At 41.0% G+C, this 17,586-nt stretch overlaps 2 protein-coding genes across 2 annotated transcripts; both read right to left on the reverse strand.

Annotated features, from left to right (window-relative positions):
• Positions 1-804: 804 nt before the first annotated feature.
• On the reverse strand, positions 805-2,444 carry RNASE6 (ribonuclease A family member k6). Its single transcript, XM_027970073.3, has 2 exons — positions 2,182-2,444; positions 805-1,593 (listed from the first exon to the last, which is right to left on the reverse strand). Exon 2 carries the CDS (start codon positions 1,586-1,588, stop codon positions 1,124-1,126), a length of 465 nt encoding a protein of 154 aa, XP_027825874.1. The 5' UTR covers positions 1,589-1,593; positions 2,182-2,444; the 3' UTR covers positions 805-1,123.
• LOC105613768 (epididymal secretory protein E3-beta-like) lies at positions 805-15,830 on the reverse strand. Its single transcript, XM_027970691.3, has 3 exons — positions 15,658-15,830; positions 2,182-13,838; positions 805-1,593 (listed from the first exon to the last, which is right to left on the reverse strand). Exon 2 carries the CDS (start codon positions 13,818-13,820, stop codon positions 13,380-13,382), a length of 441 nt encoding a protein of 146 aa, XP_027826492.2. The 5' UTR covers positions 13,821-13,838; positions 15,658-15,830; the 3' UTR covers positions 805-1,593; positions 2,182-13,379.
• Positions 15,831-17,586: the final 1,756 nt, after the last annotated feature.

Here is a 17,586-nt window from a genome sequence, read left to right on the forward strand (position 1 = left end):
GTTCCAAAACCCCAACGGGTAGAACAAAAATGTGTTCAGTCTCCCAGTGCTTCCCCCCTCGCACCCCCCCTCCTCCGTGATCGATACTTTCTCTCTGTTCATTCTAGTAGAGAATGGGAGACTTGACTCTAAGGTTACTGTGGATTATTATCACTATTATTTGTTTATTATTATCATTTTTGGTTGAGCTGGGTCTTTATTGTTGCTCACCAGCTTTTTCTAGCTGCGGTGAGTGGGGGCTACTCCTTGTTGCGGGGAGCGGGTTTCCCGTTGCAGGGGCTTCTCTGGTTTAGTAGCACAGGCTCTAGGCACAGGGGCTTCGGTAGTTGGGGTGCATGGGGTGAGTTGCTCTTCGGCATGTGGAATATTCCCGAACCAGGGATTGAACGCGTATCCTCTGTACCACCAGGGAAGGCCCCTTCAACTATTTATATTTAAAACATTATCTGATTAAATATAGAAATAAATAGTTAAGATCTAGGGTGCCTCAGTTACCAGTGTTAGAACCTGTGTATGAAATGCCATTAGCACTCTGTATCAGTGCCACCTCCAACAAACACAGTCAATTATTTCAGGGGAAATATGTAAAGCTATGAGCAGAGTTTGAGGGCATGTTGAATTTTCTTGCTCTTTAATCCCAGAAACACAAGGAAGAGGGACATGGCAGAGGCCCCAGGTTGCTAAATAACCTCAAAGTTTGCCTAGAGCCAAAGTAGTTCTTAGAATGTTGGCAAATGCAGGCCTAGATAGCTCCAGGCTGGCATGACATGAAAGGGATCTCAAACATACTTATACACACACTCATTATAATGCAACCAAAAATGGTTTTATTGCTCTGAACACAATAGAGCAAAAGTTGGCCAAATTCCTAAGGTTAAAAATATGGAGGTCTGGACCCTCCTTTACCCTTTTATCTACTACCTTCCTTCAAAATACAGAGCTCCAAAGCAGAAAAGAATCTGACTTTTTTTTGTTGTTCCAACTCTGGTCTGGTATCCTCATCACTCTAATTTTTCCAATACTCTCCTTTTTCCTTCTATGGGAACCAGGAAAATCAATAAGAGACAAAAAAATCAGAGGAGATCATAAGAGAATTTGTGCTGAGCGAGAAGCAAAGTGATCTTTAAACAACCTTATCTAAGTGTACAGGAACCAAATGATAAGGGGGGTCGGTCTTCTGAGGAGGGTCACAGGCGACAATGAAGAACTTGTACTGGGCGTCATCATGGTAGCGGCAGTCAGGATACCTTCCCGCAATGAGATTGCACTGAGTCAGGTTGACAGGCTTTGGACTCTGGTGACAGTTGTGCCGGCCATTCTTACAGATGATGTTGGGCAAATTACAGACAGCAGTCACATCCTGGAAGAAGTTGTGCAGAAAGGTGTTTTCAGGTTTACAATGCCGAGTGTAGTTATTGACACCACGCATTGCCGTGTTGCATTGGAGAAGCCTTGGCTGTATGTGCTGAATTTCAAACCAGCGAGCCTTGGTGAGACCTTTTGGCACAGCACAAAGTGGGCACACTGACCACCACATTCCCAGCAGCAATAAGAGGAGAGAAGAACGTCCCAGAAGATGTGGCCCCATCTTTTCTGTGCAAGGAGAGAGAAAATAGATCGTAGCAGTAGAAACAATAAGAGAGAAATTATTGCTCATAACCATTCAGATTTTTACTCTGCCTTTTAAGATTTCATAGCTCCTGTTTTGTTTTTTTTTTTTTAACCATCTTCTTTTTCACTTGAGTCTCACAATTTTGAAGAAACTAAAGCCCAGTGAGGAGGAATTTGAGGTAAGACAACTTTTACTCTGGTAGATCTTGTTCTCTTTGACCTGCCCTCGTGTGTTTGATGCTGCCCATGTCAGAAACCTTGTCTCTTCCCAGGACTTCCCTGGTGGCCCAGTAGCTAAGACTCTGAGCTCCCAGAGCAGGGGGCCCAGGTTCAATCCTTGGTCCGGAAACTAGATCCCACATGCCACAACTAAAGATCCAGCATGCCGCAATGAAGATCAAAGATCCTGCATGCGGCAACAAAGACCCAACGCAACCAAATAAATAAATAATTTTTATAAAGGAAAAGGAACCTTTTCTCTTGCTTCCTGAAACATTTATGCTCCTTCTATTTGACCTGGATCTCCCAGTTATCTTCACTGCCCACTCTCTCCCCAGCTGTGGGGCTTACCAGGTCTCCACGACGGGGCTCCAGCAGCAGTAGTTAGTCCCAGGACCAGAAGCTTTTGTCTGTTGTTCTCCTCCCAGGCATGCTAGGTCTGCCTGCGTGGGGAAGGATTCTGAACCCTAAGAAAGAGAAACCTAGAGCTTGGAAGATGAATTTCTTGTGGATGAAACACTTAGATTTTCAAACCTGCTGTTTAAAATAGTATCAATTACACTGTAGACATAGGGAGAGTAAGCTTACTTTAAAAACAGTGAGACTCAAAACATGAGGAACTGATCACTTCCTGATATGAAATGGTGTTTCCTTCCTTACTTGAACTTCATTTTTTTTTTTTATGATTTCAGTTCCTTAGGAGAAAATATACATGAAAATCTGATGTAATAACTGCCACATCCTTGGTATGTGAATTTCAACAACAGACTTGAATGAATTATTCATTTATGTGTATGCTTTTTAGGCCAGCTACTGGGCTACTCTGATTCATAAGCTCATGATAGAGATAGGTTAATGGACTAATACATAATATATTAATAAATATAAGTAGCACTTATAGCTGTGATCAAGGTAACTGTCTGGAGACAGTAGAAAGGAGGTAATTTTGGAAGGCACAACACCTGCTCTGAGTTTCGAGGATTAATTAGAAGTTAGATAAAGAAGATGGCAAGGGCATCCCAAAGAGGAAACTGTGAGAAGAGACCCATACATATGAAGCAGGGCACATTTAGGGTATTTGCCTGTTAAACCTTTCCGTACCTTTTCCTTGGGGCTGCAATATCCTTATTCAGAACCTATTGTCTCATGGAGGACTCACATAAAAGTTTCCTACATGGACTCTTTGCCTTTAGTCTCTTTTGCTTCCAATCCATTCTACATATTACTTCCAGATTAACCTTTCTTGAACATAAATGTAACAGTGAAACACTCTTGCCCAATACTTTGAATGGCTCAAATAATCTTCAGGGTAAAATTTAGTCTGTTTATAGCAAAGTTACAGGATGCAAGGTTAATATACAAAAATTGATTGCTTTTTTATATACCAGCAATGAACAATTGGGATTTGAAATAAAGACACTAACATTTCCATTAACACCAAAGAAAAATGAAATACTTAGGTGTAAATCTAGTAAAATATGTACAGGATCAATATGAAGAAAACTATAAAACTCTCCCTGGTGGCTCAGATGGTAAAGCGTCTGCCTGCACTGCGGAAGACCTGGGTTCGATTCCTGGGTCGGGAAGATCCCCTGGAGAAGGAAATGGCAATCCACTCCAGCACTCTTGCCTGGAAAATCCCATGGACGGAGGAGCCTGATAGGCTACAATCCATGGGGCCGCAAAGAGTCGGAAACGACTGAGCGACTTCATTTCACTTCACTTCACTTCACTTCATAAAACTCTGATGAAATAAATCAAAAGAGGATATAAATAAATGGAGAGATATTCCATGTCCATACTGAAAGAAATCAGAACATGTCATCCCCAAATATGGCTCTTTGACATAAAAATTATTTTGCATTGAAGGCAATTAAGAATCATGAAGTGCAAAACAAGCTTCCCCCTTTCTGTCCAAAGGCAGAAAATAAATTTTCCTTTTACTGGAGAGAGACTGTCATCATCCCAGTGAGGACACCAGTGGAATCTGCAAATGAATCTCAAAAATTATCTTTTTAGTTACTTCTTCACCATTTACTATCCAGTGATAGTATGGTGAAGGGGTATACTATCTCTGGTCCCTGGTATACTATCCAGAGACCAAACCCCTTTGTCCTGTCTATTCTTTACAGAGGCATTGTTTCTTTGTCCAAAGGGTATAAAAGCTTCCTGCTGTGTTCACTTATTTGGATTTTCATTTTCTTGTGAATGATCCCATGAGCATGTGAATATTTAATAAAATTTGTATGCTTTTCTTCTATTGGTCTTTGTCAGCTGAATTTTCAGACCCAGCCAAGGAACCTAAGAATGCTAAGGAAAACTTTCTTCCCATACAATGACATTATGCACTTGCCACAAATGTGTACAGCAAGAACAAATCCTAGTGTAAATTGTGGACTTCAGTCAATAATAATGTATTTAAAAAATAATTTTATTTATTTATTTGCTGCATCTGGTCTTAGTTGCATCACGTGAACTATTTTGTTGCACATACAGACTTTCTAGTTGTCACGTGTGGGTTCTTTAGTTGCTGCGCCCAGACTCTGGAGTGCCCAGGCTCAGGTGTAGGCGTGGTTGCTCAGTGGTATGTGGGATCTCAGTTCCTGGACCAGGGATTGAACCTGGGTCCACTGCATGGCAAGGTGGATTCTTAATCACTAGGTCATCAAGGAAGTCCCAGTATTAATGTATTAATACAATTCATCAATTGTTACATAAGCACTACAGTAAAATAAAATGTTAATAATTTTAACATTTGTGAGAAATATCTTTTCCTTCTACGCTTCTAAATTCTCAGCTGGGGTCCCTGTAACAGACAGATTAATAAGATAAAAGCATACAAATTTATTTAGTATAAGGAACATAGGGAGACTTCTAAGGAAATGAAGACCCTAAGAAGTGATTAAACCTAAGCATTATAATGGTAGGTTTGACAAAAAGTGGGAAGACATGGATAGATGTGAAAGAACAGAGGTACAAGCTAAGTGTAGTAAGAAAGGAGAAACTTCCAAGACCTATCCATCTAGATCAGAGATAAAGATGCTCTTTTCCCCTTAGGCATAGGGAGGGCTCCTCTCACATGAAGATTTCATAATCTGCTTCAGAAGGTCAGAAAATCCTTCCTGCATTATCTTCCATCTCTCAAATTCCTTCAGCTTGAAATATTCCATAAGCTATTGTGTGCACGCCCAGTCATGTCTGACTCTTTGTGACCCTATGAACTGTAGTCCACCAGGCTCCTCTGTCCATGGAATTTCCCAGGCAAGAATATTAGAGTGGGTGCCTTTTCCTCTTCCAGGGGATCTTCCCCACCTGGGAATAGAATCTGCGTCTCCTACGTCTCCTTCAGTGGCAGGCGTATTCTTTACCACTGCACACCTGGGAAGCCCTTAATATGCCAGGGTGCCATATTCAGTAGTGACATGTCCTGAATCTCATCAGATGCTCCCTGTGCAGGAAATGGACCCTGGTGATTGGCTGGGCCCTTCTGCCGGCCCTAAAATTCTAAAGCAAGTTCAGGGCATCTGATAGGGTCTCTATTATCTATGTTTTCTCCATACCCATGCCTCACTGAGAAGGGATTAGGTCCATAGCCTGTTATTTTGTATATTCTATTCTCTAGACCTTTATTTGATTGCTGACTGCAAAAGTAACAGTCTCGAAGCCCTGTCCTAAAATATCAGATCAGTCTTCAATCTAATAGTTACTTATTATAACAATTATCAACCATATTCAGACCTTTAGAACGCTCCTTCTCTCATGGTTGCTGATGTATTTCTGTGTCAGGCATCCAGCCAGTAATGGCCAGAACAACGAGTCAGAGGCTGATGCTAGGTGATGAGTTCCAGGTTCCTTTGTGAGGTTTAGTTTTATTGTTTCTGTGGAATTGAATTCCTGACACTCGAGATGGCCTTCAACTCTTAGCTCATTGGTCAATTTGGGCATATGATACAGTTTCTTCTTTGGCCTATTGCTGTATCAGACTATTTCTTGTGATTTCCTTCTTCCTTTTCACATCAGTCATAACGATCTCTATACATTTTCTAAACAAGATGCTTGCTCCTTGGAAGGAAAGCTATGACAAACTTGATATATTAAAAAGCAAAGATATCACTTTGCCCACAAAGGGCCATATAGTCAAAGCTATGGTTTTTCCAGTAGTTATAATATGGATGTGAAAGTTGGACCATAAAAAAGGTTGAGTACCAAAGAATGGAATCTTTTGAGTTGTGGTGCTGGAGAAGACTCTTGGGAGTCCTTTGGACAGCAAGAAGATCAAACCAGTCAATTCTAAAGGAAATTAGCCCTGAATATACATTGGAAGGGCTGATGATGAAGCTGCAGCTCCAATAATTTGGCCACCTGATACAAAGAGCTGACTCATTAGAAAAGACCTTATTGCTAGGAAAAATTGAAGGCAGGAGGAGAAGGGGATGATGAGACAGTTGGATGGTATCACCAACTCAATGGACATGAACTTGGGCAAACTTGGGAGATACTGAAGAACAGGGAAGCCTGACACCCTGCAGTCCATGGTGTCTCAAAGAGTTGGATACAACTTAGCAACTGAATAACAACAATAACAGAAGAGAAAGTTGTCCAAGACTTGGAAATGGACAAAAGAGATCACTGGGAGTCTTTTCATTTAGCACCAGGGTTTGTCTAGCAGACCCACAGTGGGTGAACAGACACTGTGAAGGTGTATACCTTTGATTTGCAGAACAGACATAAACTTATAAAATGATAACAGTGCATCATTCCTGTTCATGGTGATGCAAATGAATTTTATCCAGCAAAGAATATACATTTCTGTAAACTAAAGTCACATTTGAACTGGTTTTTGATTGTTACTGACTTCCTTATTGCTGATGAGTTTAATAAATTGGGTTTATTTATGAGCTTATTCAATGACATGAATTTATTATTTAGACTTTCTTGATAGCCACAATTTTAACTTTTAAAAAAATTATTCACACTTCACAGTTTTACAGGTGTTATTTCTTTTTCCTGGACCATCCTTTCCAACCTAGTCTGCTTGGTTGCTTACCCATCTTTCTAGACTGTGCTCAAATATCCTCTCCTCCGAACTTTCCTCTCTCCAGGCCCAGAACTCTTCCAGCCCTAATTGTTCAGACTCTATTAGCACTCATTAGATTCTATTTTCATTGTTAAATTATATTATAATTATACCAAAGTATAATTGAAGTGTAAATTCAGTTAGAAAACATCAAATTTGCTGTCTTGCTCTTTTGCTCTTTGCTCCAGGTCTTCAAAGCAGGGTGGCTTTTACTAACCACACATTTACTTAATAGCTTTCCCTCATTCCTTCTAATTGAGTTAGAATTTCTCTGTGAAGCAAATTGACTTCTAGCTTTGGACTTGTAGCTACTCGTAAAGTTATGTGGGGGGAAACAAGAATACCTGCCTCCCATTTCTCAAATGGAAATTTAGGATTTTTGATGAGTGTCTTAAGATACTTTATTGCTAGGATTCTTCAATATTTGAGGGGAGGATTTGAGGATTATAAAATGCAAAAAGTTCATGAAAGCAAGAAGGGATAGAAATTTTCTCAGAATGCAGAACAAAGGGTGAAGATGTCACAGCAAGCCATCTTTCCCTTTTCCCACCTCATACCTGCTCACCATCAGCAGTATGGATGTGAACTAGAGTGTTTTGTTGGATCAGAAATAAACTTTTATAAGAGTGTTTATGGGATTATTATAATTTTGATGTGTGTAATATCTTGTGAAAATATCTATCTTTGAACAAGACCATTGAATAATAACTTTGTCCCAGAAAATGCTGACTCCTAAAATATGGGCTATCCCTTGTGACAGACAAAATCTGAAATTTTTCCAGTTAGAGTATCTTTAACATAAATTACTTTGGGACCACTAACCCTACTTTGTAAAATGAGTTTTGAGTAGATTAATAGCATCTTTGATAGTTATGTGCATGTGTGTGGTAATTATATCACAGCCGCTAGACCAATGACTGTAAACGTCTCTGAGAATTTGATGAAAGCCATTGATTTGCTGTCCCCAAATGGAAACATACCAAGAAGAATCCATATAATTTCAGTGGGTTTGTTACTAGGAAGAGCCAGTTTTTGCTCCATGTTGGATCTGCTTCTTCCATTTTAACCTTTGCTTTTTGCTGCTTTTGTTATTATAATCATACTTAATGGTCTGCTCTTCTGCCTGACTATTCTCAGAGAGACAATCTGACCCTGTCCACCTGTGACTGGCAGAAAAGAAATTAACACTTACCCACCCTGAAGCTGGCCATTCCCGGAAACATTTGCGAGACTTATGACCTTTTTACTTTACTTCCTCACCTTCTCCACACCTCTCTGTTCTATAAAAGAACCAGATATCCCCCCCAACAAGATGGTTATTTTGAGACATTAGTTGGCCATCTTCTCATCCAGCTTGCCTTCTGAATAAAGTCGTATTCCTTGCCTCAACACCTCATCTCTGATTCATTGGCCTATTGTGCAGCAAGCAGATAGACCTTGGACTTGGGAACATAGTTCATGGACTTCTTGAAGTCCCCAGGTTGTAAGAAGCTGTTCTAGAGAACTTGACTCCCTTGACTGCATGGAAACTGGCTTTTCCACCTTCTACCATAATTGCTTAGCACAGCATTTATCACACAGTAGGCATTCTATAAATGCTATTGAATAGATGAATACATGAATGAATGAATAAAGTATGAGAAAATTTAACCATACAAAGCAGCATATGCTAAATGCCAAATGTATGATGTAAATGGGTTAAGAGGAAGAGGTCATCACAGATTGGAGCCTAGCGGCTTCTCAGCGGCCATGAACTGAACTGGGACATGAACATAGGGCAGATTGTCACCAAGTGGCAAGAAGTGAGAACAAAGTTTCAGTGGCTGGAATGTGTATGGCATATTCCTGGAACTGTAAGTGGCTACATATGACTACTACTAAGAGAACAAGTGAAGTGAGTGATATCAGATGAGCCTAGAAAGGTGGGCACAGGTCAGATTATGAAGACTGTGCGCTTGAAACTGAGTAAGACCTTGCAGAATCCTCCGGGTACAGAAGTCTTTCCGTTTCTTGTTTGCAGAACTTCCCCCTTTCCAAAGAGCAGATGCGGACAGTTACTAATTAGAGAAGTGGGGAAATGGAGAAATGAAGGAAAAGCAGTCAAGACAGAAGTCCCTGCACAGCAAGGGAAAGAGAATGCTTTAATAGAGAAAAAAAAGGAAGTTGGAGGGCTATAATAGACAAAGAGTTCATGGCTGTTCATTGGCAGAATCCTTGCCAGGAAAGTCCTGACTAGCCCTGCTAGGCTCTGCTATGCTCACAGGGTGTGAGAGCTCCCTCTTCTGGTCTTCCACTTCTATTTAATTGAGACTGTGTGTGTGTGTGTGTGTGTGTGTGTGTGTGTGTGTGCGTGTGCGCGCGCGCGCGCACGCTAAGTCGCTTTAGTCTGTCCAACTCTGTGCGATCCTATGGACCAACGCCTGCCAGGTTCCTCTGTCCATGGGATTCTCCAGGCAAAATACTGGAGTGGGTTGCCATGCCCTCCTGTACTGTTTACTAATTTTTTACAACTGTTAATAATTTCTTTTAAATTCATTTTCCTCCTATACTGTTTTGAACCATCATCATTTAACATTTTAATAAAAACAAATTTTAAAGAATTTTAAAAGTGAGGTATTTGTGAAAAATTATTGTAAGAGAGCTGAAAAGACCATCCTAAAGTATGACTCTAGGAAACCAGAATACACCAGTACATTTTAAAGCAGTATTTATCAAGTAAGAAAAACAACATGTTTCCCACATGTAAATTGATCATTGATGAAGACCTATTACCCCCAGAAAACTGAATTCGCGCGCCTCTTGGCGGATGTCAGGTGAGTGTAATCTCCTCGGTTCTGTCTTGTCACAACAAAAATTTGTAGTGACGGACATTAAAGCCCTCAGCGTGTCACAGCTCTCAGACAGACCATGGTACAGCTCTCAGCTCTCCAATAGATGGTGTTATAGCCCTCAGACAGATCAGTGTTACCGCTCTGTGTTTTATTTAGAACACAGTTTTATTTAGAAAATAAAAGGAAAATACATCCTCGAGGCATGAGGGCATGCCGACCCAAAAGACACGAAGAGAGAGCCCCGGCCCTTTGGCTCCTCTTTTTACATGTTTTATATGTAAATTGGGCTAGCCAGGATGCTGTTTGTTCTACCTGAGGTCTTCACTCCCATCCTCCGACCTTCCTTTGTTCTATTTTCACAAGCTTTTCCTTCCTTGTATTTTAGCCACCGCCATTCTGGACTCCTGTTTCCTGTTCTAATGACCTAACATGGATGTCAAGCCAAAGGCAAAGATCAGGAGCAGGAAAGATTTATTACTTGCAGCAAGGAGCCTGGCGGGCTACAGTCCATAGGGTAGTAAAGAGTTGGACACAACTGAAGCAACTTAGCACGCACACAGCAAGTTAGGAGCACACCAGAGATTTTTCCCAAAGCAGTCTCCACAAACAGCAAAAAAGGGGAAGTTTTAAGCTAAGGGTACTTGCATATTATGAAGCGGCTTGAGCAGAGAATTCAGTGTATAACTGGGGAAATGTTGACAGAGTCCAAGCTTTAGTTGACTGAAATCAGGAGGGTCAACAGCATCTTTCTGTCCTGCATCTGGAACTCAGCTTTATCAGATTGTTATGTATGTCCTTTGAAGAGGAACTGAGACACTGTTTTATTGCTGAACAATTACTTCTTGGCTGCTTTCCCTTTGATCCCTTACTTCCCTTAAGATCTTGTGGCCAAGTCTAGACCACAAAATGCCTATGGCTAAAATGGCTTCTCTAATGTTAAGAAAGCCCTTCCTAGTTCTCTTTCTCTGGGGACTCCCTATCCTATCTGCTTATAGAACTACTGTTTAATACTAATCTCTTGTGAGTTTGGTTGGTAAAGTTCTTTATCTCCCAGGGTTCTGCTCATTCCCAAGTACACTGAAAAAACTGCAAAGCTGAGGAGCTATTTGGAACATGATGGCCCATCTAGATTCATTGGCCACTCACTGAGGCCCGAGTTCTAGAAAGGTGTTGTTGAGAGGAAAATTTGTTTCCTTTTTCCCTTGTAACTTAACTGGTACAATAATTATATTATATGAGATATCAAGAGGAGAACAAACAAATGTTTAATTACACGTATAGTACATGGCAGAGACCAGGAAAGCTGAGTAACTCACCAAGATGGCTTAAACACCATCTTTAGCTAAAGACAAAAGGAGATGTTGAGGGTGAGGAATCTATGGAAGATGATCAATAAAAACACAGTAAACAAGGATAAGATTGTTTATTATTGCCTTCTCCATCAGTAAGTTTCTAGAATATGAGTCACCCCCACCCACCTTCCTGGTACAGCAGGAAGACACTCTTACAAATGGAGATTTCCCTTTTACCTGTAATTGTCTCTTGTGTGCATTCTAAGTTGCTTCAGTTGTGTCTGACTCTCTGCAACCCTATGGACCATAGTCCACCCGGCTCCTCTGTCCATGGGATTCTCCAGGCTAGAATACTGGAGTGGGTTACCATGCCCTCCTCCAGGGGACCTTCCTGACCCAGGGATTGAACCCATGTCTCTTCTGTTTCCTGCATTGGCAGGCGGGTCTTTTACCACTAGCTCCACCTAGGAAGCCCAAATGTCTCCTACAGAAGAGTTATAAAAGTAACTTCTATTTGGTTTTCAGAATGTCTCTCATATCTGCTGATTCTTCAAAAATAACCAGGCTGAAATGACCCCTATGCCAAAGAGGCATATTTCAGGGTGGACATTTCTGCTTCCTTACTGTGTGCAAACTACTTTAAAATATCAGCTAATTTAAAATTGTTATATTACTGTTGTTCTGTCACTCAGTCATGTCCAGCTCTTTGTGACCCCATGGACTGCAGCACTTCAGGCTTCCCTGTCCTTCACCATCTCCCAGAGCTTGCTCAAACTCATGTCCATTGAGTCAGTGATGCCATCCAACCATCATCCTCTGTCATCCCCTTCTCCTCCTGCCTTCAGTCTTTCTCAGCATCAGGGTCTTCACATCAGGTGGCCAAAGTATTGGAGCTTCAGCTGCAGCATCAGTCCTTCTAATGAATATTCAGAGTTGATTTCCTTTAGAATTGACTGGTTTGAACTTCTTGTAGTCCAAGGGACTTTCAAGAGTTTTCTCCAACACCACAGTTTAAAAGCATCAATTCTTCAGCATTCAGCCTTCTTTGTGGTTCAACTCTCACATTCATATGTGCCCACTAGAAAAACTATAGCTTTAACTAGACAGACCTTTGCCAGCAAAGTAATGTCTCTGCTTTTTAATACGCTGTCTAGGTTTGTCAAGGTATAAAACGTTTATACCTTGGTCTTTTTTCTAGTTGTTTCAAGGTTTGAGTCATTTGTTGATGCTGGAGACTGAATAATAGTGTTTAGTATTTCTCCTTCACATACCTGCCCTGGGCATAATTATATGACATGAACATCTCTCTTACCCTGTGTCTCTATCCTCTATTTAGCAAACAGAACTACCATGGACATTACTTACTTCTGTCTTCAACATTTCCTTCTCCCATATACTTCCTCTTTCCTTCAACAGAGTGTAAGTCTTAAGTCTCACTCTTGAACAGAGTTTCATTTTAAAGTCCTCTAACCTTACAATGGCAACCCACTCCAGCGTTCTTGCCTGGACAATCCCAGGGATGGCGGAGCCTCGTGGGCTGCCATCTATGGGGTCGCACAGAGTCGGACACGACTGAAGTGACTTAGCAGCAGCAGAGAGAGCAGACAATTGCTGGGCACTTGTCATGTTTGTTTTCTCAAGGTTAAAATACCAATCAAAAGATGAGGATGGAAGAAAATCATTGTTGACTGAGCACCTGCTATGTGCCAGGAACATGCTACATATTTTATACCTAATCAGCTTTGGCTACACCCACCAATCTGGGTGGAACTCAACATGTCCCCACCATTAATGCCTAGGTCACGTCTTATCCCCTACTTAGCGCATAAATAGTTATACATTCATCACACACAGAAACCTATTACACACAGTAGACACACACATATACTTTAAACCTATAAACAGTACACATCACATTTAAGCATAAGCTATATAACACACACTTAAAACACCTCTACTAATCACACAACACATACTCTGTATACATGAATACATGTCATACACATTGGAATGATATAATTTATTTAGGGATGGAAGATCATTCAGTTTGCAAAGGTATAAGGAGAATCAATATCAGGAAAATTCCTGGGATAGTAAAAACAGAGACTCCATATGTGCAGAATTAAAAAAAAAAAAAAAAGAAGAAGAAGAAGAAGAAAATTAGATAGATGAGAGCGGAAGGGTATTCCAGACAGAGAAACAACACAGGCAGTTATGAGAGCAAGAAACCATGTGAAAAATGCTAAGTAGTTGAAAAATGTTGGCCCATAAATGTAAGGGCTCTTGATGTAGGCGGGGCCACCACTTGCAAGCACTGAACACTGAAAGCTGTGGGTGCGGGTGGACTTTCTAGTTGCTGATATCCTTTAATAACCGCATGTCCTCTATGCCGTCAACAAACCCATTCATGCCGCAATGGAATTCAATGTAGCTGTAGCTCTTGTAATCTTTGTAATTGCCTTTGCTGTTCTTCCGGATGCACTTGAGTACCTCGAAGGGATATGGGGCCCATATATATACATTTCTGTAGCTGTCTCTCCAGTTCCTCAGGCATATACGCTCAATTTTGTGCCATAAGATATAGATGAAGATGTGATAGTTCTTGTCTTTTGGAATGCCTCTTTCCCTCATCAGATCATTGCATTTGTACTTGCTGAATTCCCAATTTGTGCTCAGGTGGTGCTGTTTCATAAATTCCCTCCAGGAAAGGTTTTGGCTGTGTACAAGGAGCCCACATAGAGGAAACAGCAGAGCCAACAGAGAGCCTAGGACCTTTAGAGTGGGTGCCATTTCAGTCACCAGGACCACCTGTGGATCCACAGGGAAGAGAGAGGAAAGCATTATCTCACCACTGCCCTAAGAGCTGAGCTCCACCTTAAAATTCCTTTCTCTGTCAGTGTAGGCTGCTGCTAAGTCGCTTCAGTCGTGTCCGACTCTGTGCGACCCCATAGAGGGCAGCCTACCAGGCTCTGCTGTCCCTGGGATTCTCCAGGCACGAACACTGGAGTGGGTTGCCATTTCCTTCTCCAATGCGTGGAAGTGAAAAGTGAAAGTGAAGTTGCTTAGTCGTGTCCAACCCTCAGCGACCCCATGGACTGCACCTGGACCCAATCTTACCATTTGGTTTCCAGGCTGGAAGATAAGTCTCATTAGATAATAAAGTTTACAAGAAATGACAATATGCTACAGCCTGTCTGAGACAAGAGCAAAGTGGTAAAAAATTAATGAAGTTTATTTTGACAGTTCCAAATACCTCTCGTCTGCCCTCTCTTCTACCTGAACTAAGGAACTTATTTCCCTTTACCTAACTGTTGCATCCAGATCAATTCATAGAGGAGTGTATATCCTTAAGAAAATGGGATTTTAAGCTTTATGTTTGTGAATTGCAAAAGGTTGTCACCTTTAAAGGGTATGCAGAAGATGAATAGACTTGGGAAATATTTTCTCAGCAGGAGGCTTTGGTTCCCTGAAATCCTAGGCTGCAGCTACACTGACTCTGAAAGATGTTGCTTCCAGGATCTTGTCTTCCTTATGACACTTCCCCAAAGCTTGTGAAACAGGCTATCACTCCTGACTACACACACCCCTTCTCAGAAGACATTTCCCTAATTATTGTCATTATAAATGATCTTGATCTGTTTTTAAGAACGTCATCACAATGAGCTCCAATTTTGAAATATTGTTCTAATGAATCAGGTACCAAGATTTAAATTGCCCTCACAAGAGCTACTCTGTTCAAAATTAGGGCAGAGAGTTGCTTGAAAAAGTCTCCCCCTTAAACTAGCTCTCTGCCCTCATTTACCATGAGGACTATACCTGGCCCTGTGGAATGTCTATCCTAGTTCTCAACTCTGAGCATGATGCCCCAAAATGGGACTAATCATCCGTCCCTCAGACTTGTGAGAGTCTATGAGATACATGCATTGAGAGCATTTGTGAGAATGTCAAGCGCTATATCAAACACACCATAAGGGATAGGTGCCTTCTCTTGTTTTACCCTGTCCCTGGCTCAAAAGGCCTAAATAGGATGAGAAGACCAGGATTCAAGCTGCTTCAGTGTATAGTTGGCCCTCTGTATCCACCTGTTCTGCACCCAGGGATTCAATAAACCACAACCATAAATTAAAAATATATACAGAAAAAAAATCCTGAAAGTTCTAAAAAGTAACACTTGAATTTGCTTTGTGCTGCCAGCTAATTCCATAGCATTTATATTGTATTTACAGCTATTTACATAAAATTTAAATTGTATTAGGTATGATAAGTAATGTAGAGATGATTAAAATATATAGATTAAATGCAAATGCTATGCCATTTTATATAAGGGACTTGATGCCTGGATTTTGGGACCCTGGGCATGGGGGTCCTGGACCAATGCTCCATAGATATCAAGAGACAATGATATTATGCTCAGGAAGATTGAGGAGGAGCGGGATGGGTGGAAGAGTGGGGAGAGGCTCTAAGAATTGTATCAGTGAGATTAATACGGAATTGAATTCAGGTCGTTGGTACTTACAAGTCGGATCACTGTCTGTTCTTAATCCCACCTTCTTAATTTCCCCTTCCAGCATACCTGGGCCTTTCCCTCTAAGCATCCTCAGCACCAGCCCTTCTAACCATAACTCACCCTATTTAGATCCAACACTCCTGTCACTGGTCGAAGTGGGGATCAGTTTATGGATCTGAAGAGCAGAGAGTGTGTGTCTTTCCCCTTTCCTTAGAGCCAAGAAGTCCCAAAAGTGAAGGAAGGATGGAAGGAATAGCAGTGGGAGGTACTGCACGCTGACTGCTTGGCAGCAGTTGTGGGGAGGGGATAAGACAGACTTCCCATGAGAACCAGTTCCTGCATCTTCTCATCTAGCACAATTGGGTTCACTCTGAGAATAGCCTGGAGCAAAGGAGTCAAACTTCAAAGACTGACCTGTGGGCATTAAGAAATTATAAGGCTCTGGATAACCCCAGAGGGGGATTATCAGGAGACAACCAGAGATTCGGCTCCTAAACTGGTTTCCCAACAAAATTCTAGAAGAAATTCCCTGGATGCTTATGTTCCAGGGGAATTTAAGTGAGGGAAACTACACCTGAAATTGGAAACTTCTGGACTTTCATTGAGAATTGAAAAGTGTCTAGTCAAAGGCACATTTTGCAGATAAAGTGAGATCCTCAAATGTGTTTTCTATTAATATTTTTCTTCAAGGGCTGTTTCTAGCTAAGTCTCCTTGGCTGAATTTCTCACTGGGCCACCTTGTTATCAGAGTATCACGTAGTGTAGCAGAATATAACCCCCAAAGTATGCCTCTGAGGGGAGTAACATTTGCCTCCCCAAAATATGTCTCTTTTGCAGGTGGATTATTTTGAGCTGGAAACAATCAAGGTCCAACAGATTTTGAAAGAACATTTGACCTTCTTCCTAACTACCTAAAAGAGTTATGGACAAAGAATATCACCTACCATTCCAGGAAACAAAGGATGTTGAGGCCATCAAGCCAGCAGTCATTGCAGTAGTTTAATTCAGGATGGAGATAAACAGGCCTAGATAGTTGAGGTGTATATCAGGGAAAGATTTTGGTGAGTCTAGACTCTTGCATCTTTCTGTACAGGAAAAGTGCTAAATTTGTTAAACTTGAGTTGCCTGGTTTTTCTTTAGTTAACAGGAATCTCTTGATGTTCCAACTATTTGTGGCTTTTTTGAGGAAAAGTTCCTATATATCCTGGTTCTTCCCTTACTTCTTCAAAACAGTCCCTCAGAGCTGAGAGGCCGTCTCCCAAGCTTAAGTCCTCAGTAAGTCCACTGAATAAAGCATAATTCTCAACTTTTAGATTGTGAATTTTTTTCAGTCAACACAATGCAGAGGACTTATTTCAGGAAGAGAGCTATCACCATGGATAATTACAGTATAATATGAACTAGATGTGTAGACAGGGAGGTCTGTTAAAGTCTGTTAATTTTTTTCTCTGTTCCCATGGTCTCTGCAAGGCTTAACAAATATTTATTGACCAAATGTTTGCTCCTTTCAAATTCTGCTGAATTGCTCCCTTCCCTTTGTAGTCCCCAAATACTATCCCCAACTTTTGCCTCTAGCTAAAAATGTTATTTGAGGTAGCAGCTTAGTCCATTTGTCAATTTTTACTCATCTTTCCTGGGTACCTCCTATGCATATGGGAAATATCCATGTTGTTAAGCTTCTGTTTGTTTTTTGTTAAAAAAATTAATAAATAGAAATCTCATTTAAATGGAGTCAGGAGACCAGAAGGGGAAGCTTTCACACTCTACAAGGATAGCAGAGCCAATGGGAAGAAGAAAGATTGCCTCTTCTGGCTCAGATCTTAAGAGACTGTTGCGATTCGGCCAAAGAAAAGTCACATGCTCTTTGCTTACTGTAGCCCTCTCAACTTCCTTTTCCCCTATATAAAAGAGTTCTCCTCTCCATTTTTGCTGAGGATTTGCATGTGGCTTACCATGGTTGCTTATCCAAACTTGCAATTCTTTGCTGATCCCCAATAAACTTTTTTTTTTTTTTTGCTGGAAAAAAGCCTGGTGGTCTGATTGTCTTAG

The sequence above is a fragment of the Ovis aries genome, chromosome 7 (assembly GCF_016772045.2).
Source record: "Ovis aries strain OAR_USU_Benz2616 breed Rambouillet chromosome 7, ARS-UI_Ramb_v3.0, whole genome shotgun sequence".
NCBI lineage: Eukaryota > Metazoa > Chordata > Mammalia > Artiodactyla > Bovidae > Ovis > Ovis aries.